At 41.6% G+C, this 24,170-nt stretch overlaps 1 protein-coding gene across 3 annotated transcripts in view; it reads left to right on the top strand.

Moving 5' to 3' along the window:
- The window catches only part of STK39 (serine/threonine kinase 39), a 271,016-nt gene that overhangs the window by 202,683 nt on the left and 44,163 nt on the right, over positions 1-24,170 (top strand). For all 3 annotated transcript variants that reach the window (XM_053918751.2, XM_053918750.2, XM_024579873.4), the window contains 2 exons: positions 8,369-8,421; positions 12,582-12,650. In XM_053918751.2, the coding sequence (XP_053774726.1) occupies positions 8,369-8,421; positions 12,582-12,650 (122 nt within the window). The remainder of the gene's footprint in view (positions 1-8,368; positions 8,422-12,581; positions 12,651-24,170) is intronic.

Below are 24,170 nucleotides of genomic sequence, written 5' to 3'. Positions count from 1 at the left end.
ATCTATCAGATGCAGAGTTCAAAACACTGGTTATAAGGATGCTCAAGGAACTTAGGACCTCAGCAGCATAAAAAAAGACCCAGTCAGAAACAAAGGATACACTACTCGAAATAAAGAACAATTTACAGGAAAACAACAATAGAATGGATGAAGCCAAGAATCAAATCAATGATTTGGAACATTAGGAAGCAAAAAACAACCATACAGAACAACAAGAAGAAAAAAGAATCTAGAAAAATGAGGATAGTATAAGCAGCCTCTGGGACAACTTTAAGAGACCTGACAATCACATCATGGGAGTGCCAGAAGAAGAGAAAGAGCAAGAAATTGGAAATCTGAAAAATAGTGAAAGAAAACTTACCTAATTTGGTGAAGGAAATAGACATGCAAGCCCAGGAAGTGCAGAGAGTCCCAATTACGATGGACGAGAGGAGGCCTGTTCCAAGACACATCATTATTAAAAGGCCAAAGGTTAACGATAGAGATTCTTGAAAGCAAGAGAAAAGAAGTTAGTTAGTGGAAGGTTGCCAGGTGGGAGGGGAGAGGTAGAGTGGGAGAATGGGTGAAGAGGTGAGGGGATTAAGAAGTACAAACATGTAGTTACAGAATAGCCATGGGGATGTAAAGTACAGTATAGGAAATGGAGCAGCCAGAGAACTTATATGCGTGACCCATGGACATGAATCAATGGTGGAGGGATTGTCTGAGAGAGTGGGGTGCTGGGTACAGGGAGGCAAAGGGGGGGAAATCAGGAAAACTGTAATAACATAATCCATACAATATAATTAAAAATGAATAAAAAAATAAAAGTAAAGATGGGGGAGAATGCTCTTTTCTCTGAATTGGCCTAATGTTTCTCAGCTACTACTTTTAAGCGCTTATTTAACTCCGGGTCTTCCCGGTAGTTTTACATATGGCCCTGTCAGTCTCTGGGAAGATTGTAAGCTCTTTAAGGACCGGAGCCACGACTTCTCCCTCCTTCTGAGCCCCTCAAAATATGACATTGTAATGCCAAACAGCAATGCGAGGGGGTCCACACAGTGTTTTCACAGAGCTTATCTAACTCGTGGGGGAAGCATCCTTTCCCCTTTTTCCTGCAGAAGAAGCTGAAGGTTAGGGAGGTGATGTGGCCCACTGAATGTCATAGCTCCTGAGTGGCTGCATTGCAGTTGAGCTCAGCTGGCCAGTCTGCATGTGAGAGTCTCCAGTTTTAAGGCAGTCTGGTCAGCTGATTCAAAGGCCCAGAGGTGACCATAAACACTGCGACCAAGCAGCCGTCGGCCTGGCCACTGGAAGCTTCTTTCTTCTCTCCCTGACTTTTTTTGTTTCTGGCCTTATGTGATAGGTGTCCTTCAACTTATTGTTATATTGGTATCATTTTTCATGTCTCATTAAGTCCAACAATTTTCTTCCTGGGCTACAACAGACGTCTGTCAAAAATTACCCTGAACAATAGGTCCCTCAATCTGTTGAGGCCCTTTTCCTTTTGCTGTTCATGTTTAACTTCTCTAGGTGTATATGGGTGGGGTCTGTGAGTGTTCATGAAATCTCCTCGTCATTGGCAGATAATGGTGCCTGTTCTTGGTCAGTAGTAGTGGAGTTTTAGAGAAATTGATGATTTGAGAAATCTTAAGGGGGTATAAGCCACAGGTCATGTTAATTGGCTGTTACAACTACAAGGAGCAGAGGGAAAAAAGCGCGTTTGAAAGGAAAAGTGATGCATCCCGTCTTGGGTGTGGCGAGTGTTCTGGTGTCTGTTTGGTCATTGCATGGGGAGATGCTCTGGGGCAGTACCTGGATTTGAGTTCAGGGTTTGGAATTAATCATCCAGGGAGAGAATGAGAAGACAACATGGTGGAGGATGAACATTAGCATTGAAGGCACAAGGCGACAGAGACAGGGGAGTGTCTGGGGCACACAAGAGAAAGGGCAGCTGGGGAACTGCGGACACCTGGAAGAAGGTCATGTCACAGAGACCAGGAATTGTAAACTCTTCATCCATTCATTTACTCATGTATTGACTCATTCAACAAATACTCTCTGTGCATTCCCTAGGCAACTGCGCTGGGTGCTGAGGGGAAGAACGGTGAGCAAGGCAAGATGAGGGTCTTTGTCTTTTGGAACTTACTGTCCAGTGGATGAGACAGGCGTTAAAGTAACAGCCACATGATTACATGGGTGCAGAATTGAGCATGGAACTGGAGGCTAGGAGAGTGAACAGGAAAGGGGCTTACCTCATCTGGCCACCCGAGCCTCCTTTCCTAGTCTCCCCAGAAAGACAGCCGGGTCCCTGTGCATGATTGGTGGAGGGAGGGTGAGGGAGGCAAATTTCCAAGCAGGGGGAGAAGCTGGCTCCCCTCCGGGTGCGATCTTCTGTTTCCTCCCTCGTCATCGATTTCCCTCTTTACTAGCTTTGTTTCACTGGCACACGTGTGTTTCTCTTGCCGCACCTTACACAAGCCTTCTCTTTACCTCATTCCAACTGTTCTCCTCGTCCCATACAGCTGAAGTTCTCAGAAGACTTGCCCCCACTTCAGTTCCTTTTCTACCACGGTCTCCTAAACCCACTCCTGGCAAGCTTTTGACTTCCCTGCTCCATTCAAAATATTATTTATAAGTTTATGTCTGGGAAGCGGGGCAGGGGGGCGATGGCAGCCAAGTGAACAGGGGAAGGCGTGGCAGAGATGAGGCTGGCAGATAGGCAGGAGCAGGTCCGAGAGGGTCACGATAAGGATTTGGGGTTTTGTTTTAAGAATAAGGGCGAAAAATGGAGTCTTTCAGCAAAGGAGTGACATGATCAGACTTCCAGGGAACAAGCTGACTGGCTGTGCTGCAGATGGTGCGCTTGAAGGAGCAGAGTCCAGTTAGGAGCCCTGCAGGTGTGCAGGCAGGGCCGACCGTGGCTCGGGAAGGGGCTGTGCGCTGCAGGGACCGTGGGTAGCATTTGTCAAGTTCTAGGTTTAATTCAGATTTGCTGTTCAGAAACGTGTTTTGGATACATCCTTTCCGCTTCCTGAGCCGCATCCGTACAATAACAGAGGAGCACAGTCGCCCTTATTTCCAGGGTGGTTTCCAGCATGGAATGAAATTACCTATGTGAAGCACTGAGCGAGTACCAGCAGATAGCAAATGCTATTAATTATTATGTTTCCCATCTCACAGTTGAGGAAACAGATTACAGGGGCCACATAAAGAACCAGTGAATTTGAACAAGACCTCTGCCTGCACAGCTCATGTTATCTCCTCATTCTGCACCTGGCGGCCTCCTGGTGTGGAAAGGAATGCCCAGCTAGCTCAGTGAAACTGTGGTCCCATACCTCTGCCTAAATCTGTGGGAAAGGACTTCATTCCAAGAGTAGGAAAGGTGCAAGCTGAACTAAAAATGTCCTGACTCCTGGCCCAGCCTGTGTGAAAGGTCCCCATCCAGTCCTGAGAGTGGGGGAACATTCTAGGAGTATGTAGCAGTCCCTCTGGGATCCCTTGGACACCAACAGCTTCACCCTGGCCTCAAATCTCAGGTTAAAGTAAGGAAGAAAAGGGCTGTTGGCTAAGAAAATCCTCAGCTGCCTAGGAGAGAGGGGCCACTCTTGAATCCCTGGGAAACACTGTACCTACCTTATAGGCTTCATGAGCGATGTTACTCCAACTGCAGCCCTCACCTGAGCTTGGGAGAGTGGTTGACTTTCAGCCTCACTTTAGAGCACCCCTGTGGTGGAGGGCATGCAGTGCCAAAGGCAGTTAACGCTTTATAATACCCTTTGCCAATCCATGGGCATTGGACTTCTAAGCCTTTTGATGATACCTGGTTCTTAGGATGTGTGTGCCCACATGCGTCGGCTGGCACGGGCAGCCAGTCCTCAGCTGGCAGTTGGGCTTTGGAGCCCTCCAGGAGCAGTGCTCTGCCAGGTAGGCCTGACAGGGTGTGTTAAGAGGTGCAGAAAAGTGCTGCATCCTGTCGAGCACAGCTGTCTACTGCATGGGCCTTTTGCACCTGAACCACCAGAAGGGGTTACGTGTGCACCTGTGCGTTCGTCACCACCCTGCCAGGTAGCTACCTCGTTTGAGTGGTTGCTGTGTCCCTTGCAGATGAGCTGAACGCACAAGAAGAAAAACAAACCTGACAATCTATACGTCAGAACTTCGCACTTTGCCTGGAGTATATATGTATTTAACGCAACTGAACCCGCATTCCTACTTGGCCTAACCAGATGGTCCTGAGTAGTAGTTACCGCTTTAAGTGGTTAATAAGCTTTTCAGCTGGCAGAGTTCCCCCATCTCCCTGAGGTTTTTTAAATACATTTTCTGCTTTAACTAATTTAAAGTTCCTGCAGAGGTGCTTACAAATAGCTTATGAGAACATAAATTGGTACAACTGAAACGAAGGGAAATTTGACAATATCTCTCAAATCACAAATGCATAGATCCTCTGATCAAGCAGTTTGCTTCTAGAAATTTATTTTTATACTCACGTTTGCAAAATGACATAAGAACAAGGTTATTTATTGAAACACGTTTATACTAGTGAAAGACTAGAAACCATCTGTTCGTAGAATGGGAACTGGCTTTTAAAAAGGACGTAGCATACAATGGCATACTATATAGCTATAAAAAAGGAATGCGAACACTGAACCAATATGGAAAAATTATTTCAAGGCATATTACTGAGTTTTGAAAAAAAGGCAAGGTGCAGAACCGTGGACACAGCACACTGCTGTTCGTGTTAAACAAGGAACTGCGTGTGTTCGTTTGCTCATTCACGCACAGCACATCTCAGGAAGGATGCAGAGAGCGCCTCCGGTCTCCTCTGTGGGGGTGACCTGGTAGTTGAGCGGCAGGAGCTGGAGGGCTAGTTTTTTACCCAGTATCCTATTGTACCTTTTTATTTTTAAAGCCATGTAATTGTATCACCTATTTAAAATATTCCTTGCCTGAGCCCTGCAGGCATTTGCGTTTGTGATGTAGTACATACTACGCACAGTGAGAAGTAAGGGCTGTGTCTTCTCAGGTTTAAGAGTTTGGTGGTTTTTTGTTGGTTTATTTGCTTTTAAGGTTTAGGGATTTTTAATAAAAGTTATCAAAGGTGGCATGAATTTTGAACCTGTTACTTTTAAGTTTTTAATGTTTCCTTTATTGAATGTTTCCTCTATTACACAGACTTATTATAGTTTCTGGCCTTAAATCATACCTATTTTCAGCTTCCCTGACAGGAAGGGTACCCTGTGCCATATCAATTAAAGTAAATGTACTTTCAATTAAAGGTGTTAAGTATGAGTCTGAAAAGATTAATTCTGTATAAAAGGATGACCTTCAGTAGTTAGATCCAATTAGGCATTTTCCCAACTACATTTCATCCTGATGGGGTAAGTCTACTACTCGGAATCAATCACTGCGATCTTTTCGAAGGTGGGCATGTTAGGTTCTGAGTCATAAAAGGATGGCTTGACTAGGCAACCCCTATAACTTGACCACGGTTGATGTAGATAAGAGATTAAGGGGGTTGGATATTACTTCTGTGGCATTAACATTTAAAGAGTCAGTGAGTGCCCTAAGATATTCTGAGTACTGTCCTTAGGCCTCTCTTCCTATGGCCTCAATAGAACAAAGTCAGTTCCACAACGCAGATGAAAGGACAGAGGAAAGGAATAATGACATAAATTAGCATCAATCCAAACTCCTTTTCATGTGTTTATTCTTTGGTCATTTCATTATTAAGGCACTATAAATACTTGCTTTCCTGGTGACCCTTTTTTCTTATCGTGTAGTTTTAGTTCTAATTCAGCCTTTGCTGATCAACAGCACCCAAAACCACGGCCATTAGATAAATGGGTGCTTGCTGATCTTTTAATGGTAACGTAAAATCTTGGGGAATATTTTTTTTTCTCAAAAATATAAGGAATTGTGCATTTGTTTGTATTAGGTATTTCCAATATAGAATTCCTGGTCCTCACTCTGCCACTCATCATATTTGTCAACTTGGAAAAGCCTTGAACATACGTTAAAAAGAAAAAAAAAAAAAGAAAACAAGTAATTCCTACTACACAGTAGGAATACACATACATATACCTCAAAGGTTGGTTGGTGGATAAAATGAGATTTTTATATTAGTGTTTCTCAAAGTGTGGTCCTATGGTCCCATAGGGATCCTTGAGACACTTTCAGGGAGCCCATGAAGTTAAAACTATTTTTGTGATCATGTTAAGAAATTATTTGCCTTTGTCACTCTCGTTCTTTTGCACAAGTGCCGTGAAGTTCCTCTGTTACTGGCTACATGATATGTGTGATATCGCAATAGATTGAATACAGAAGCAAACATAAGAATCCAGCTATCTTAGGCCAGACATTAAAGAGGTTTACAAAAATAGAAAACAGTGCAATTTTTTCACCGATTTGTTTTTCTTTTGGAAAGTAAAGTATTTTTCATAAAAATTTTGTACATTATCGTATGATGGGTTAGTGTCATTTTCAAATAAGGTAATATGTATTTTAATATTTAACAGTTTTAATTTCTAATACAATAGATCTTGATAGATATAGTCAGTATAAACAAAAGCTCCTTAGGGGTCTTAATACTTTTTAACAATGGAAAGGGTTTCTAAGGCTAAAAAGTTTGAGTCCTGCTGATATGTATGAAAACACTATGTAACTGTGTGGTACATGGGTACTTTGTTAAGACATTCAGGCTGTTTAAACAATGCAGCATGCAAACAGTCTTTCCACCGCAGGCTCTGATTGTTCTTGGCACACTTCACCTCCAGGGTAGGGCTGCTTGTTCCAGAGTGGGAGATGATCTCTGAAGCGTCCACAGTTGTCTGCAATTTCCTGTGTCGTTCATGCGTCTTTTTTTTTTTTTTTTTTTTAAGAGAGTTCAGAGTTTTCGCAGTGTTCAGATTCTCAGGAGGTCCTAAAAGAAGCACAGCTGAAGTCCCCTAGTCCCACTCTATCTCTGAGAGCCTGAAAGGGGATGCGAAGTTGTTCAGTGCTCGTCTGTCTGTGGCCTGGGCTTGGGCATCCTTCCCCTTGATTTCTCGTCTCTTTACTTCTCTGCTTGTGGACAGGTGTTAGACTCGGGCCAGCTTCCTAGGCACTGGGGAGAAGGGCTTTCCTGTTTCCTCAGCCTGTACCATGCCTTTGTTCCCTTTCTGGGCCCCCTCGCACTTAGAGTGGCAGGATGTGGTGGGACGTGGAGACCAGGAGATAGCACCCAGAGGTTTAGGGTACCACAGCTGGAAAACCAACAGGATTTGATCAGACTCGGCGCCGGAAGGTTGTTGTTTAGCGATGGGTATTCAGGCTGTTTCTGTGTCTGTTTTGGACACCCTAGGCCACTGAGCAAGCAGTTGAGTGCTTACAGAAATTACTATTTCATATTTTCTACTGCAGTTTTCTAAGATGTTTTTATTAACTTCCATGTAGCATCTTTTGATTTAGTCATACTATTTAAGTGTTCCTATGAAAATTTAAAACCATTCTGATTACAGCTCATTGCCGCTTATTATCATTTTTTGAAATTAATGTGAATGGAAAACTCACATCTTAGTTACTTGTTCCCCGTTCCCTCAGTGTCACTTAATTTTTTGATTGAATTTACACAGGGTAAGGCGAAAGTAGACTTACAGTTGTTCATATGGAAAATATCACAATAGTTAATTAATAATAATACAGGAATAAGCTGTTCATTAACTCACAACTATAAACATTTTCTCTACCCACCCAGTATGTATGTATTATAGTCTTATGTAAGCATTTTACATTTCCTTAAATAAAGTTTTATATATTCAATAGGCAATTTCACAGTATTCAGAGGTCCTCTTCTACCAGGATTAAAAAATATTAACCACACAACACATGCCTCGCTTTGGGCGTTTGGTTGCACGGTTTCTCGTGTTGTGCTCTGAGGAACTTTATTGCACAACTGTCTTCTCTGTTCCCGTTTAAAAAATAATTTGATAAAATGTTATTTTTCTCAGAAAGATATGAAAAATGTATTGAATATCATTTATTCTAATCTAGAAGCTTCTGAAAGTTATGAAAATATGAAAAATATATTGAATATCATGTATTCTTAACTAAAAGCTGAAATTTTCTATTAAATTATATTTAAGGTTACTAATTTAGTGTAGATTTATAAAATGAACATTTTATTTTTGGAACTTTGTGACGAGCAGTTTTATATAAGGTACATTCAACCAAACAAATATCTCCCTTTATTATTGTCAAACTGTCGCTTTCAGTTGAGGAAGTATTAGGAGGTTACCCAAGGCTGTAAAATGCTATCTGCATGTTAGTAGCACCTTGTAAAAACTAATACATTTAGTTTGATTAAACTCTGTTCATTTTATCTTAATATGCTGTACGTTATGTATTTCAGAAACTCCAGAAAGGAACTTAATGATATACGATTTGAGTTTACTCCAGGAAGAGGTGAGTTTTAACTGAAATTATTATTTTATTGCTACAAAGAACACTTCAGAGATTATAAGCCCATGTTTATAATTTGTTATTCAAAAAATGCTTTCTCTAAAACTAAAGAGGGAGGAAGAGAGGGAAGGAAGGACTTACAATTACTGCAGGGAACCTGCACTGAACCACTACTGCCTACATAAGTTCCAGGGACACGTGCTACAGTGTGTGTGTGTGTGTGTGTGTGTGTGTGTGTGTAAATCAAGCACATTATCTCAACCATGAAAGGAAGTACTGGCGAGGCGATGCTGGGCCTAGAGGAGGTTGTCGCGAATGCAGTGAGGAGCATATCGCCGCAGTTCTAAGGCAGGCTGAGCAGCAAGCAGCGACGTCATGGCAAAAGGTAACATACTCGGCCTCTGTACTCCATTCAGATTACACAAAGCTTATGTCGCAGAGTGTCCGTGGTCTCTGTTTGCTGCAGGCACAACTGGTAGGAATAATGCCAGTGTTGCAGCTGAACAGAGTTTTAGTATTTTAAATAGTTATTAAAACAGCTCAAAGACTAGACTGTTTGTTTGCTTCTTCAGCTCCTGGATGCCTGGAAGGCATAGAACCACGGCATATTCCTGGATATCTCTATCACCTGGAAGGAGGTGATTTCGGTTAATTAGTGGATAAATAACATATATGAACAGGCTTCAGAGACCACAAGACTAATTGTTGAACAAAAATGGCTGTTTTTACTCTGTAGTTTATAACCAAAACAGCCTACAGAAGTGAAAATAAGATGCAAATGCCAAGGCTCTGTTACCCCTGACCTCTGGCCTCAGATTTTTATGTACGTGAAAGCAGCCTCCATGTCTCTCTCGAGTGTCTTTCTAAAATACGTCAGTCTCCTGCATTTGATTGTGCTAACAGATAAGCGAATAACATTTCACTTATTTTGTGTGGTCTCCATGTAAATTTTGATTGATTAATAAATAAATTGTATTTGCTAAAATTTTGCAAACCCTGAATTACACGACTTTTTCTTTTTAATTGGCGTGACATTGGTTAATGCTTAAAAAACACAAACTCAGAAGTTCACAGGAGCCAAAGTTAATAATGATGGGGACTTTGGGAAACTAGAGAGTTTTGTCTAAATGCATTCAAGTTCAGATTGTTAAAAACACCACCAGCCAAACAAAGGATGTCCCCGGGCCGCCTGTGGTCACGGACTCACTGGCTCTGATCTCTAGTCCTGTGTCAGCACAAAGATCTAATGATTCCCTGTGTATTTGAATTAAACTAACATTTGGAGCACCTCTTACAAAATAATGTAAATAAGGCCGAAATGAATTTGCTAATTGATCTTTCTAGGAACATTCATCTCTGACAATTTAGAGTCAGTCTATGAAATGCTACAATGCTGGTTACTGTTACCAAAAAGCTATCTACAATATTTTGTCATAATGTAAAAATACTGACCAGCCAATGCATTGATAAAATCTGGTAATTATATAATGAATGTTTCAAGTATAATGAGTAAAAGAACAGATTCTTATTTTAAGGTTTGTTCTTTTCATCTGATTGTTTAAAATTGATGGTGGCAATAAAAATCAATTTTAATTTAAAGAGCTAACACAGAAATGAATTTCTGAGTGGAGGATATTTGGAGCTAAGAGAGCCCTATCAGCATTACCTGGCCCTTTGTGCCGGCTTTGGCAGCCTCGTTTGTCATAGTTAGATCAGGGGTCTCTGCTTTTGTTGCCCGGACAGAAGCCATAGCATTAGCATCTCGATGACCACTGACCTTCCCTGGGCAGCGAGCACAGGCCCATTGGTAACGGAAGCATCGTGGGTGTATCACTGTACCCCTGTGATTACTGATGCTGTCTGTACCACCGCCGTGCTTGCACACTGCAGGTGTGCTGTGTCTGTGCCGTGGGTACACATAGGTATGTATATATGGCTACGATATACAGCTCACACCTATCCAGTATTCTCTTTCTTTCCTCCTCTGAGGGCAGGCCCTTTGTGTTTATTATGTCGCTCTGTGCTCTGGAATCCAGAGCATATATGATTATTTAACTTGTTTCCACATCAGGAATGTTAAGCAGCTTCAAGAAAAATAAATTACCAATTACCTCCCTGTTTCTGTGCTCACCTATTACTGATATATTACTGATGTGCATACAAAATACCTACCTAATGGCACACACACACAAACATGGAACATTTCTGTTTTGGACCAGTTAGCATGATCTGTTTGCTATTGTAATATGATTCATTTGGTACCTAGGAGCCCTGAAAATAGTAGGAGATGCTGTGTACTTTAACCATTTGTGAATGTCATTTGCTTTGGTTCTGTCCGAGTGCTAGCCCTTAATGTAGCTTTGATTATTCGGTTTTTAACTACATTCGGTGATTGTAGCTCCTTACTCAAGTGCAAGGTCTTACTGATACTTTGGAGATGACAGTAACACATTTAGATGCTTTTACACATGATCAGTCGATAGAAATATAATGACTGCCTGCTGTGAGCCCTAGTGAGCCCTTCAATTCGATAGGCTTCTTTCCCTGAAGTTTCCAGTGGCATTCAGGAAGATGGAGATTGTGCGGCTGAGTGTTCCAGCCGACTTCATAAGTCCAAAACACGTTCAGAGTAGAACCTTTCATTATGCTACCATAGGCTTCATGGTAGGGGATCATTTTATTCCGAAGAGAATTTATTAAGGTGTTTTCGAGCAGTAAGGACAAGGCCCAAGATAAGCCTACCTAATATGAAATTTTATTGTTTATTAAGATCTCTCTATATTTTTATTTCCCATTTCCATTTTATTTTATGTTATTCGTTATGAAGTGGAATGAGTGAAATGATAGAATACCACAATTTCTTGGAAGTGGAAGAATATACATTGACTTTCATATTTTTCTTGGAGACTTGGGAATTCGGGCCACGTATGAGAGGGAGAAAGAGAGTGCATGCGAGTGTAAGATGCGTCTCGGGTGGTCTTGGCTGCTCCACCATCACCGCAGTTTGTTTATTGCGTAACTGCTGTGTGTCACACACCAGGCTGAGCCCTTTCTAAAGCCCAAGAATTATGAAAAGTGACTGTGCTTCCAGTTTCCTGCTTGCGTGTGCGTGCATTCACACACAGGTACAAGATCTGAAACACAGATTAAGCGGGAAGAGCTGTGTTGAGGGCAGCCTGTGGCACAGCGAGCTGCAGTTCCGCTTAGATGCTTGTCTGGTTCAGCAGCTGTACTTTCACGTTTTCCCTGACTTTAGAAGACACAAAGTCGAACACGTCTGTCTGGGTTGTTGCTGCCACTGAGCTGGTGTGTTTTTATCCAGCTACAGTTCTGGGTGTTTGTGAGAATATCAGAAGGCCGTGGGGACCGCACCCTCTCCTTTATAAAAACTTAGGGGTTCATAACGGTTCTTTTGAGCACATTGCAGATTATCGATTTCTCTTTACAAGGTCTTCAAGCAGACTTCTCACTATTACCAAGTTCATTCATAGCCTTTTGGTTAGGTAATTTCAGCCCTATTCGCTTGCTACAGGCTGTTCTGTTCAGTCCCATCTTTATGAGAGTGCTAACTTCTGTCACTTATCCCTGAGAACTATATTCTTTTATTCAACCAAGTTTTCTAAGGAATCAGTTGCTGTTAAATGATCAGTGTCACGTCAAAGGAGTTTCCTACTAGCTTACGTTTAAATAGCTCATCTTAATGGCCCAACAAACACATAGATGCTTGTACCAAATATAAGTTGTATCAAATGCTACCTATTCAACCTTGACCATTAAGTTCTGACTCAGTAGCTGCTAATGATAGAAAAGGGTAGATGATGGCTGGCATTGACCTCAGAAGGGAAGGGGAGCCATGCCATAGGGGCCAGTTATGAGATGAGTTCTAGAGGTCTAGAGGTACACCCGAGGATTAACTTAGACAGTAGCCAAAGGGCAAAAGTTTCTTGATTCACCAACACTGAAACAATAATTTTGTATGACTTCTGTTGAATAAACAGCAAGATGCAAATTGTACACGGCAATGATTTTTCCTCCTGATAGAATCCGAATCATTGAGTTCAAACACATGTGGGTAATTTTTGTAAATGAAAATATATCTTTACATTGTACTGGGTTGCTGATTTGTTTGGTTACTAATGCATATCCATTTCATATTTGGACAGATACGGCAGATGGCGTTTCTCAGGAGCTCTTCTCTGCCGGCTTGGTTGATGGCCATGATGTAGTTATAGGTAAATCATTTTTTAGTATGCAGTGTCATTTTGTTGATGCCAAGTGGAAATGCATTTAGAGACAACAGTTTCATAAAAGGAATAATGTATTCTATGGATTTTTGAACATTTCTTTTTCAATTCTCATCTTTAATGTAAAGGAAATATGCATATATAACAGTCATATTTAATTTCCTTTTTAAAAAAGCTTTTAATGTAATTCTGTCCTATTTATCTGGATGTGATTTAGCCAGTAAGGAACCTCGCTTGTTGGAGATATAACAAAGAACCTTAAAAGTAAGACCCAGAAGTCCATGATGTAGCAAAAATAAGATGCTGTAAATTCTGAGCACCAAAGCATGGAAACCCTGAGGTCCTTTTATGAAAGGTTCTCTGTTCTTGTTTTGCACACAGTTCTCGTAAACTCAGATGTTAGTTTTATTAGCCCTTAGCAAGGTTCCTCATAAAGTCTTCACGTTGGACTTAAAGATCATTCAGACCAGTTCTGTCCGCGTGGGGACAAGGAAACAAATTCCTGCGGAGACTCGGGTTTGCCCAGGCCACACTGCGGGGTTGGGGCAGACCCACTTCACTTCGAGACTGTGGCTCTTTCTGCCGCTTTTAGAATCAAGGGAGCTCCATGGGGACAGGGAAGCCTAAATAACAGATACATGATAGGAGCAAGAATTGACCAGTGGCCTCCAACAAGGCAAAGGAGGCAGCTGTAAGAAGCAGACACTGCTATCTAGCAAAAAGGATAGGGTGGGGATGAATAGCTCCACATTCCTGAGCAAATTCTTAGTTATGAAGATTTTTATAACTGCAGTCCGTTGCTGGATATTCATGATGATGTCCCTAAGTAATATAGATCAGTTAACATTATGTTAGTGTTAATTATGGCATTATAGTGTTAATTATATTGTATATTATAATATTATTATATTAGAGAAATATGAATTATCATAAAACTTTCTTCAAAAATATTCAAATCAAAACCAATGCTTGAAATGAATTGGGCCCCTTAAGTGATATGTTTTAACTAAGAAACATCACTTACTCAAAAGCAAGTCCTTCCCCAATAATGCTGTAGTGTGTGACTGAGAGGGAGCTTGAAGCAGATATACTCACCCATCAGAATAATTTCTCCCTGGAAACTCTATAACATAGATCATTATAAAGTGAATTATTTTGTTTAAGTCAGAGTACAGTCAGACATCAGCACTTGGTGGCTTCAGAACTTGTCAAACCCTGTTCTTGTCGCACGTTAACCGGGAGAAAAACGTTGGGCGCTCCACCTGCTCTCCGCTCAGTGCCCCTCTCACAGTGAAATCCAGGTCAGCGCGTGATCTCACGGTAGCTGGGGAACAGTTCGGTACTCGTTGGGTTCGGCCCTCGCCACGTGTTCCGGAATGAATGAATGATGAGTACCGAGGTACCACTATCACTGAGCTTTCAGTGGGGGATTGGAATTCCGGCTAAAGAACCAGTATCTATATTAGATACTGGTTGTTTGCATATTACTGATATACAAACATTATTTCATAAATGTAAGAATACAAAAATATCTTTGTGATTAGAAAAAATTAAGATGTTCCCATTACCTGTGAAGTGTACACATTGATTTCTCTGTAATTGGTTGAAGTGTACACAGGTAGCTCTGATTCCTCTGCCACATGGTGCGTGCTTGAGGAGATAGTGAGGTATTTTAAAGGAAAGTGTGTATCTCCTTACATATTTTCTTTCATACCTTAAAATCTTGTGAGAGCTCATGGCCAACAGAGTTTTTAGCTGTTTTCTGAGCTGAGTAAAAAGGTCAGTTCAACTTTTGTATCTACTGTAAATTCCATATCACAGTTCTTTCTGTTAATAGTTCCTAGGCAAAATAATAGATGAAAATAATCATCAAAAAAGCTTCTTCTAAACAATTAATGTCTCCTTTGCGCTAGAAGTTGAGGATCAAATAAATATTGATTTGAATTGATCCTGGAAGGTGGTAGGGAACTTGGAGAGTAAAAAAGATTCATGAGAAGGTATTACGTTACATCTTTGTTTGAAGATGGTCTTGCTTCAGGTCCTACGGTCAGGTTTAGTGTACCTGGATTTGCCCCACGCTCAATTGACTCTAAATTGAGGATTTTTTCTGGTTGCTGAGGTTTTTTGTTGTTGTTATGGTTCCTGTTGGTTACTTTTAATTTTTATTAGAGTTGAGCTGACATATATTATATTAGTTGTAGGTGTACAGCATAGCGAGTCCACATGTATATACCTTACGTTGTGATCACGGCAAGTCGAGTAGCCATCTGTCACCGTGCACGTTTTTACAATAACACAGACTGTATTCCCTATGCTGCACATGACATACCTGTGACGTACTCATTGTATAACTGGAAGTTTGTACCGCTTTTCTCCTTCACCTCTTCACCCGTTCCCCTCCACTCCTCTGTGGCAAACATCAGTTTCTTTTCTATGTCTGTGTCTGTTTCTGTTTCAGTTTTTGTTGGGTTTTTTGGTTCCACATGCAGGGTAGGGCAAAAGTAGGTTTATGGTTGTGAGTACATGAAACGCAGTTTATTCTCATATTACTGTTTACTAATTACTGTATTATTTCCTATAGAAACTGCATCGTCTTTTGCCAGTCTATTAGCCATCTGTTGATGGATACCTAGGTTGCTTCCGTATCTGGGCTATTGTAAATAATGCTGTAGTGAGCATAGTAATGATATAGCTTCTTGAAATAGTGTTTTTGTTTTCTTCCAAAAGTGGAATCACCGGGTCATGGTAGTTCTATTTTTAATTTTTTGGGAACCTCTGTACTGTTTTTCATAGCATCTGCCCCACTTTACAATCCCACAAACAGTGCATGAGGGTCCCCTTTTTTCTGCACCCTCACCAATACTTATTTGTTGACTTTTTGATAATAGCCATTCTGACCGGTATAAGGTGGTATCTCATTGTGGTTTTGATTTGCATTTCCTTGATGAATAGTGATGTTGATCTTTTTATATGTTTATTGGCCATTGATATGTCTTCTCTGAAGACATATTTATTTGGGTCTTCTGCCCATTTTTTAATTGCATTGTTTTTTGCTACTGAGTTGTATGAATTTTTGAATACACTTTGGATAATATTCCTTTATTGTATATATGATCTGCAAATATTTTCTTCCATTCAGTAGGTTGTCTTTTTGTTTTGTTGATGGCTTCCTATGTTGTGCAAAAGCTTTTTACGTTGATACAGAAATCTGTTGCATTTCTATGCACTAATAATAAACTATCAGGAAGAGAAAGTAAGAAAACAGTTCTATTTACAGTTGCATCAAAAAGAATAAAATAGGTATAAATTTAACCAAGGAAGTGTGGAAGTCCTGTACTCTGAACACTATAAGGCACCAATGAAAGAAATTGAAGACAATGCAAATAAATGGAAGGATATGCTGACTTCTTGGATTGGAAGGATTAATATTGTTAAAATGTCCATACTGCCCAAAGCAATCTACAGATTCAGTGCACTCCCTATCAATACCAATGGCAATTTTCAGATAACAAGGAAATAATAGCCCTAAAATTTACTTTATTTTATTTTATTTTTTCGAGATAGGGGAAGAGAGGGAGAGAAACATCAATGTGGTTGCCTCTCTAGCACTTCCTACTGGGGACCTGGTTTGCAACGCAGGCATGTGCCCTGACTGGGAATTGAACCAGCCACCCTTTGGTTCACTGGCCTGGCACTCAATCTACTGAGCCACACCAGCCAAAAGCAGCCCTAAAATTTATATGGAACCACAAAAGACCCTCAATAGTCAAAGAAACCTTGGGGAAAAAGAACAAAGAAGGAGGTGTCACAGTCTTTGATTTCGAACTATACTACAAAACGATAGTCATCGAAGCAGAATAGTAACTGATACAAGAGAGATGCAGATCAATGGAACAGAAAAGAGAGCTCAGAAGTAAACCGTGCTTTCATGTCCCTGACATTTATGTCGTCAGTTAGTCTACAACAAAGGAGGCAAGAATAGACAATGGAATGACAGTCTCTTCAGTCTGTCTTCAGTCTCAATAAATGGTGCTGGGAAAACTGAGCATATGTGTGCAAAAAAAAAAAAAAAATGGAACCAGGCCACTTTCTTATACCATATCAGTATTTTATGGATGAAAAAGGGAGTTCAAAAGAAGTTTCTGGGATGTTGCAGTGTGTCATGTCCTTTAACTTGGATCTTTTGACTCCAAGCCCGGAGTATAACCCTGACACTGTGCACTTAGTCTGATATCTTCAGCCTTGAAAAATGGGTTCAGATAAATTTAAACGATGGTCGTTTCTGAGTCTTCTGGGGGGAAAGTAGCTTGTATTCCTTACTTGATTTTCCTGCAGCAGTGGGTGATTTTATTTCAGTTGTCGGCTACTTGACAGACACAAAATGTGTTTGATTCTGTCTCCTCTCACCTATCTCAGCAATTCTCTGCTCCCTTCCTTGCCATCTCTTTCCCCTCCTACTGAATTTGTCCCATCAGCATATGAATATATTTTTATTTCCCACCTCCTAAAGAAGCCCCCTCCTGCCTTGCCTCCCCTTACAGCTAACCTCCTCAAAAGAATTGCCCCCCCCCCCCCGACTTCGGTGCCTCTCCTACCATGTCTCTTGAGGCCACTCCAGTCAGTCCTTGGCCTCCTGTGTCTACAGCACTTGTTTTTTCAAAGCCATTTTCTGGTAAAGCACTGCCTGGCAGGTGACATAAATGCAAAGGTGTGGCTAGAGTGGAGGACGAAGTTAAGTGGCCCGTGAATGACTGCCATGTCCCTAAATGTAGTGGTTAATGCTTCTTACCTTGCTTGGCCTGTCAGTGGCATTGGGCACAGTTGACAATGCCCTCCTCCATGATAAGTTTTTTCATTTGATTTTTGAGACTGTATTTTCTTTTTGTTCTCCCATCATTCTGGTGTTTCCCTGTCAGTCTTTTTTGTGGGTTCCTTCGCATTTCCCTCACCTCTGAATATTGTCACGCAAGGACTCCTTCCTTGGATCTCCGCCCTTTTCTCTAATCCCTTACTCCTTGACAATTCCACCTAGTTTCATGGGATTAATGCCTCTCATTCTCCATCTCCCAGATTTACATGTCCAACTCAGGCCTCTCTTTTGAATCCCAGGCTTATATCCAGCTCACTGTTTGGTATTTTCACTTAGGAGGCTAATAGGCATCCTGGATTTAATTAACATCTCCAAAACCCAGACCCTGGGGTTTCCTCTGAACCTGCCCCTCCGAGAGCCCTGCACTCTGGGTTGATGTCAGCTCCATCTTTTCAGGTGCTACAGCCCAAAACCTATGAGCTGTCCTTAATTTTCCTTTCTCTCATACCCCAAATCCAGCTTGTCTGAATGTACCTGTGATCCAGCCATTACTTACCATCTTGCTTCCTATCCTCTTTGAAGGCCCTCTCATCTCTCAGCTGAATTATTGCATTCATCTCTTCAGTGGTCTCCCTGCTTCTGTCCTTGCCTCCCTCCATCCTGCTCCCATCTCAGGAACCAGAGAGATGCAAGTAAAGAATAAGTCGCATGTATACGGCCAGATAGCCTCATTCCATTTATATGAAGTGACCAGAGTATGGAAACCCATAGAATGAGAAAGTAGATTAGTGGTTGCCGAGGCCTGAGGGATGGGTGGGAAAGGAGAGTGACCATTAATGGGTATGGGTTTCCATGGGGGTGATGAAAATGTTCTGGAATTAGAAATGGTAATGCTTACACAACCTTCTGATTATGCTAAAACCCCGTGAATTGTGCACTTTAAAAGGGTGAATTTTATGACATGCGAATTATGTCTCAAGGAAAGTAAGCCGGACCACATTAATGCTTTCAATAAAACTCTCTCACGGCTTTCCATCCCCTGCAGGATCTGTCTCCTGTCACTTCTCACATCTTGTCCTCTCTTCCTCCCCTTCTCGCTCATTGTACCCCAGCCACTTTGGCTTTTGTACTTTCTGTTCCTTCTGCAGGAAGCTCCTTCCCCGGGCACATCTGTGAATCTCCTGGTGCTTAAATCCTGCTTCACAAAGGGGTCTTCCATGCCCAGGCTAGTTAATATCGCCACCTATCCCCAACTCTCTACCCGCCTCCCTTTAATATTTTACCAAATCTCTCTCCATCTAATAGGTTCTGAGCTTCATTTATTTATTTTGTTAAATATACCAGGTTTTCCTTTGAAAATAAGTCTCTTGAAGGCCAGGGTTTTTATCTGCTTTGTTAGCTGCTGTGTTCCCAGTGCCCCAACCTGTGCGTCCCATAGTAGGCGTCCTTCATAGACACTTGTTAGAGATCAACTCCACTTTGAAATGCACAGGTCTCTCATCACATTTACTTTAGAAACAGACCGTGTGGAATATAGGATTCCAATGGTTTAAGAGTCTTACTTTCAAGAGTGCAGGAATCCAGTAGCATTTATAAATGTGAAATGCCTTCACTTGACAAAAAGCTGTGTGTGAAAAATCCAGTTCAGCTTAGAACACTGGCTTATAAAGGTTTGAGTGATTTTTTTTGTATGCATATTTTCAACTTTCGTACTATAAGACAAGTAACATTTAAATAGATTAAAAATCATTTTTTTTTTCCATTAGAATTTTCTCTTGAATTGGGGTAAATGCTTAAGGCAACATGAAAAACCTGGTAAAAAGCAATATGTATGTCACATACATATTGGTAAAAACCAATATGGTAAAAACCTGGTAAGAAGCTCTGTATGTTACAGAGCAGTGAATGTTATGACTTTTACTAAAACATAGCAAATGTTACAAAAAAACCTTCAGCAGCCAGCTCCAGGGTGACCTGCCTTTGGCGTGTGAACCGCTGCAAAGCAGAGTTTGGCTTGAGACGGCCCTGGTGCAGTGACGTGGAGTGATTGCTTTTGTGTGAGAGCAGAGTGGTGTAGAAATTCAATGCAGTGGTTATAGACTCTTTGGGGGCTAAAAAAATAGTTTTCCTCCCACCTTCTAAATTCTTCTGGCTGGGCTAATTATCAGATTAACAGAGACAGATTAACAGGAGAAAACGTCCAAAGGGACATTTTCATCAAAAGTTTGTTATATGAATGCCCATCCAGGGAAGCCATATGAATGAGACCCGAAATGCATTGGGCAGTTGAGGCTTATATGCCACATGGACAAAGGGAAAAAGGGGCAAGACTCTGGGATTTCAAAGGGGAAATAGGCAATTTACAGGTAGCCAAGACAGAGCTGAACACGTCCTGCTGGGCAACCCAGAAACAATGGGATGCTGAGGGCAGTTCAGCTGGGCCTCTGCTGGGACCCTTCTATCTGCTGCTGAGGTGGGCAGGCTAAGATTCCTTTCTCCAGGCAGGCCTTTCTATCTTAGCCTCTTTGGTGGGAAAGGGGGAAGGTCAAAGGCTCTTCCTGAGGCTTTTGTTTCGTAATAACCAGCTTAAAATCAATTTCCCAAAAGGCACGTTTTGGGGAGGGAAAATTAGTCTCCTTTAACTGAAATCATAAACCTCCCTCAGTTGTGCTGCATGCCGTACCACGCCGGGAAGAAGCAGGAAGCGTTTTCAGGCCTTGTATAAAATGGAAACTGATAAGGTTGGTGAGGCCTCCTGGGTGTGTGTTGGTTTACATAAATTAGTGAACTTTGCAAGATGCAAAACTTCCTGATGTGCACGTGTGAATTGGCTTGTCTTGCCAGGCTGGGATGTCTGACAAGGGCATGTGGACCAACCCATCTGAGTCCCCCTTCCAGTTGTTTCAGAGAGGGATCCCAAGGAGGACTGAGACAGTGAGGCAGCAGAGAAACTTACTTTCTGTGCCCTCCCAGTGAAAAAACACCAATCAGAAGTTTTCTCTGCAATAGAAGCACAGGGCAGAAAAATGAAATTCATCTACAAAAAACCACTGAAGTTCTGTTCAGGCTTTGTGATACATAATATTTTTTAGTTTCTCTTGAATAAATGTTAGGACTTCAGAACAAGGAAGGGACACCTGTAGGTGTTTTCCTAGTGGCCTGGCCTGCCCACTAACTAGCTCCTGCAAAGCTGCTGAGCTCCCATCTGCATCACCCCATCCAGGGGCCAGGGCGCTGCAGTGAGTGAATGAGGGAGAGGAAGCCCCGGCAGCTGCCTTCCAGAGAAGTGCCTACCAACTGCTCTTTGCTCGGTTTTTGTATCACCATTTCCTGGCTTTGTCACAACATATGTCTATTTTTTTCCCTTCAAGGGGAGTTTAGAACCAGATGTTGGCATTTCTATTTCCTGACAAGGGAGCTGTGTTTCTGCATTCATTTGTATAATTTTCCTCGGATGGATTTGGAGCCCAGCTGACTAGTGCTCACTGCACTAGAAGCTGACATTAGCTGTAGATGTCCTCATAAAGTCTGTCAGTGACTTCTGAGATACGGTCCCTGTCCTTGGTGTGCTCTTTCGATGCTCACGGGCAGTTCTATTCAACACCTGTCCTCCCTTCAAGATTCACCATGAATGCACCTCTATGAAGCCTTCTCTAATGCTGGCCCTCTCCCTAACAGATTCTGGAGGACATCATTTTTGTCTTGAATGCCAGAGAACTGTATTTTTACCCTTTTTGGTGGCACGTGGCTTTCATCCTACTGTCCTTCCTGGTGCCCGTCTTTTGTGTGTATGGAGGTTGAGAGTGCCTTTACAGCAGGCCTGTCTTCTGTTTTATTCTGTTCTTCACCATCCTTGCCACACACAGGCACTTATGCTTAGCCTATTCATAAATGAATGCCTTTAACTGAATACTGGAATAGTTCATGAATTGATGATTTGGACAGTACAAATAGTTGCACGCTCTCAAAGCTGAAGAGGAATTCACTGTGATTGATAGTTGTTTTCCTCTCTCTCTCTGCCCCTCTCTTTCTTCCCTCCTTCCCTCCCCCTCTCCTTCCTCCCTCCCTCCCACATTGACTTTGCACACACCTTTTGAATCCTGCCTCTTGGGAAGGAAGTGTGGTTGGTGTAGAAGGCCTCTGTCCTCGGGTGCTTGCTGGGTTACAGTGTTTGTCTCAGTTTGGACTGTGAGATGCCTGCATCAGAATCTCATCTTGGGTCCTTATCAAAAACACACATTTCTGGGTTCCAGCCTAGGACCACAGACTCTGGGAGTCTTGGCGTAGAGTGTGGAAATCTGCATTTTGAACAGGCATCCAGGTGATCCTTGTACGCACGAGAATGTCTGTGGCCTCTTCTTTAGTTTCTGCTTGCAGGAAACTTTGGAGACTGTCTTAGCTCATTTTATCATCTGTATCTTCTCCTCTAGTTTGGCTATTTACCTTTGGTTTTTTTGCTTTACTTGATTCTCTTCTCTCTTTAGGAGTTTATTTTAAAACTCTGCCAGGTGACTTTTTAAAATCGTGTGTGTGTGTAACTGGTGTAGATGTGTGTGAGAGCATTATCACTGGTGTACGTTTTTACTGTCACGAGACATCACAGTTTCTATTAAACTGCTGTTGCTTCTCAGGATGCCGTAGACCCTGCAGGTGGCCTTTGGAGTGTATATTTCTATGTAACAGCAAAGTGTCTTCGGGGCCCAGCGTACGCCGGCAATAGAGTCTTTGCTCATTCATGAGCACATGGCTGGATGTGTGAGGTGCTCTGTCCCCCAGCTGTAGTCAGGGTGTTTGAGTCGGTTGTGGGGGATCCCGGGTTTGTTGATCGGCAGTGCACTCTTACAATGACAGGCTTGGGGAAGAGTGAACATACTCTCTCCTTCTTATGTTCCGGTCAGTGGTTATGCTGTGATGTTTACTGAGGTTGAAATTCACCGAAGAAAAACTTCCATGCACAAAATAGTGTCTCTATTACACAACTGTACTATGATTTTAAAATGGTGACAGTCTTTTTTTTGGCGGGGTGGGGGGAGGTTTGAAGGAAGAAAACTCTTTAAAAAGCCCTTTCTGGGTTTAGACAGGCTCGGGGTTAGTTGAATGATATCAATAAATACAGTCAAGTGATTTCTGATTAAAAGTTGTCTGTATGTTAATTTTAATAGTCTAAGGCACTAGGAACTAGAAGTGGCTTGGGACCCCTATACTGATTATTTTTCTTAATCTATTTTCAGCAGAAATAAATATTGGACAGTCTAATGCGGCACAGGGTTACCATTTTCAAAAATGTGCCACTGCTCCCGGTTTCCCAAATATCTTTTTTCCTTAAAAAATGTCTTTATGGAGGTATTTATTCCCTAAATAAGAAAATATAATATTAATTTGAATATTAAAAATTAGAGCAATAAAATTAAAAAAGAAAAACAAACAATTTGGTAAACAATTATTCTAAAATACTTACAAACGATAGCCTAGACCATCTACTATAAAAATACCATGCAAAACTACCATTTCCAGATGGATTAAAGCGGTTGAACTCTGTGGAGAGGTGATAGAGTCACACGCAGTGTTGCTGGGAAATAGCCAAAGAGCTGTTTGCTCTGTGCATCGCTGGGGATGAGGCCTGAATAAATGTGCAGAGAGCTGGCTCTCTCCTGTGTGCTGCGTGTTCCTTCTCTCCCTCTCCCCTCTCTCTCTCTGTCTGTCTCTCTTCCCCCCCACCCATTAAGTTGATATTCGTGGCCTAAGGGTTAATAATACATGTTTAAGTTTATTCAGTTGCAAGAGAAAGACAAACTAAAGTAAAATATAATTCTTGTTTGAAGAGCATGATTTTTATAATATGGGGACCATATTCCCCTGGACCCCCAAATTCAAGGCAATTAAGCAGAAGAAAAAATTTCCTAACAAAGCATGTCAGAAGCTAAAGTAAGCTCCCCACTCCTGTGATTGAATCCACTGCCAGCCCCAGCCCCCGCTCCTCCCCCACCCCCCTCAGAACTTACATGCCAGTTCTAATGGCAAGTAGTCCACTATCCAGATCAGAGTTGGCAGAACTATTTATAAAGACATTCCAATTTTGGGAGGGTAGGGATCAATTCAAAATTACCTTTCCAAATATGAGCAAATGCTATTTCCAGGAAGTTCTAAAAAGCACAACATAACATCTGTAATTTCCCCAAAGATGTTCTCAGTTTCTGTGTTACATGATTATGAATCAGTGCGGCAGTAAACCACACTGTAAGCCCTGGTTTTCTAATTAACTTTGTCACTTTTTATTTAGTTAGGAGTTATGGATCCTCTCTGAAACCATCGCCATAGCCAGACTCCAGTTTAATCTGTGTTTAACTTCACTTGCATGGAACTGGAGTTTAGCCAGTACATTCATCTTACATATTCACTGAGTCAATAGAGTCTTGCTTTTCTCAGTTTCTTTAAATTCTTCCGTTTTAATTTATAATCTTTCTTTTAACCCTAGAATCAGATATGCCTTAAGATTACACTCAGTCCAGCCAAACTTTCTCACTGCAGAATTACAAAAAAAACCCACATCACCGTTCCCTGTGTGTAACAAGAGAGAGAACATCTTTGCGTGGAAGTAAAGTAGGTTTATCTGCTGCAGGAAACCTAGTCTCTCGGATAATATATGTTTTTGTGACACTACCAGGTATGTAGGACTTAAATGGCTCTTTTCCTGAGCA

This window comes from Desmodus rotundus, chromosome 2, assembly GCF_022682495.2.
Source record: "Desmodus rotundus isolate HL8 chromosome 2, HLdesRot8A.1, whole genome shotgun sequence".
In the NCBI taxonomy this organism is placed as follows: domain Eukaryota; kingdom Metazoa; phylum Chordata; class Mammalia; order Chiroptera; family Phyllostomidae; genus Desmodus; species Desmodus rotundus.
Note: the sequence above shows the minus strand (reverse complement) of the source record. Positions and strands in the feature narration are given on the sequence as shown.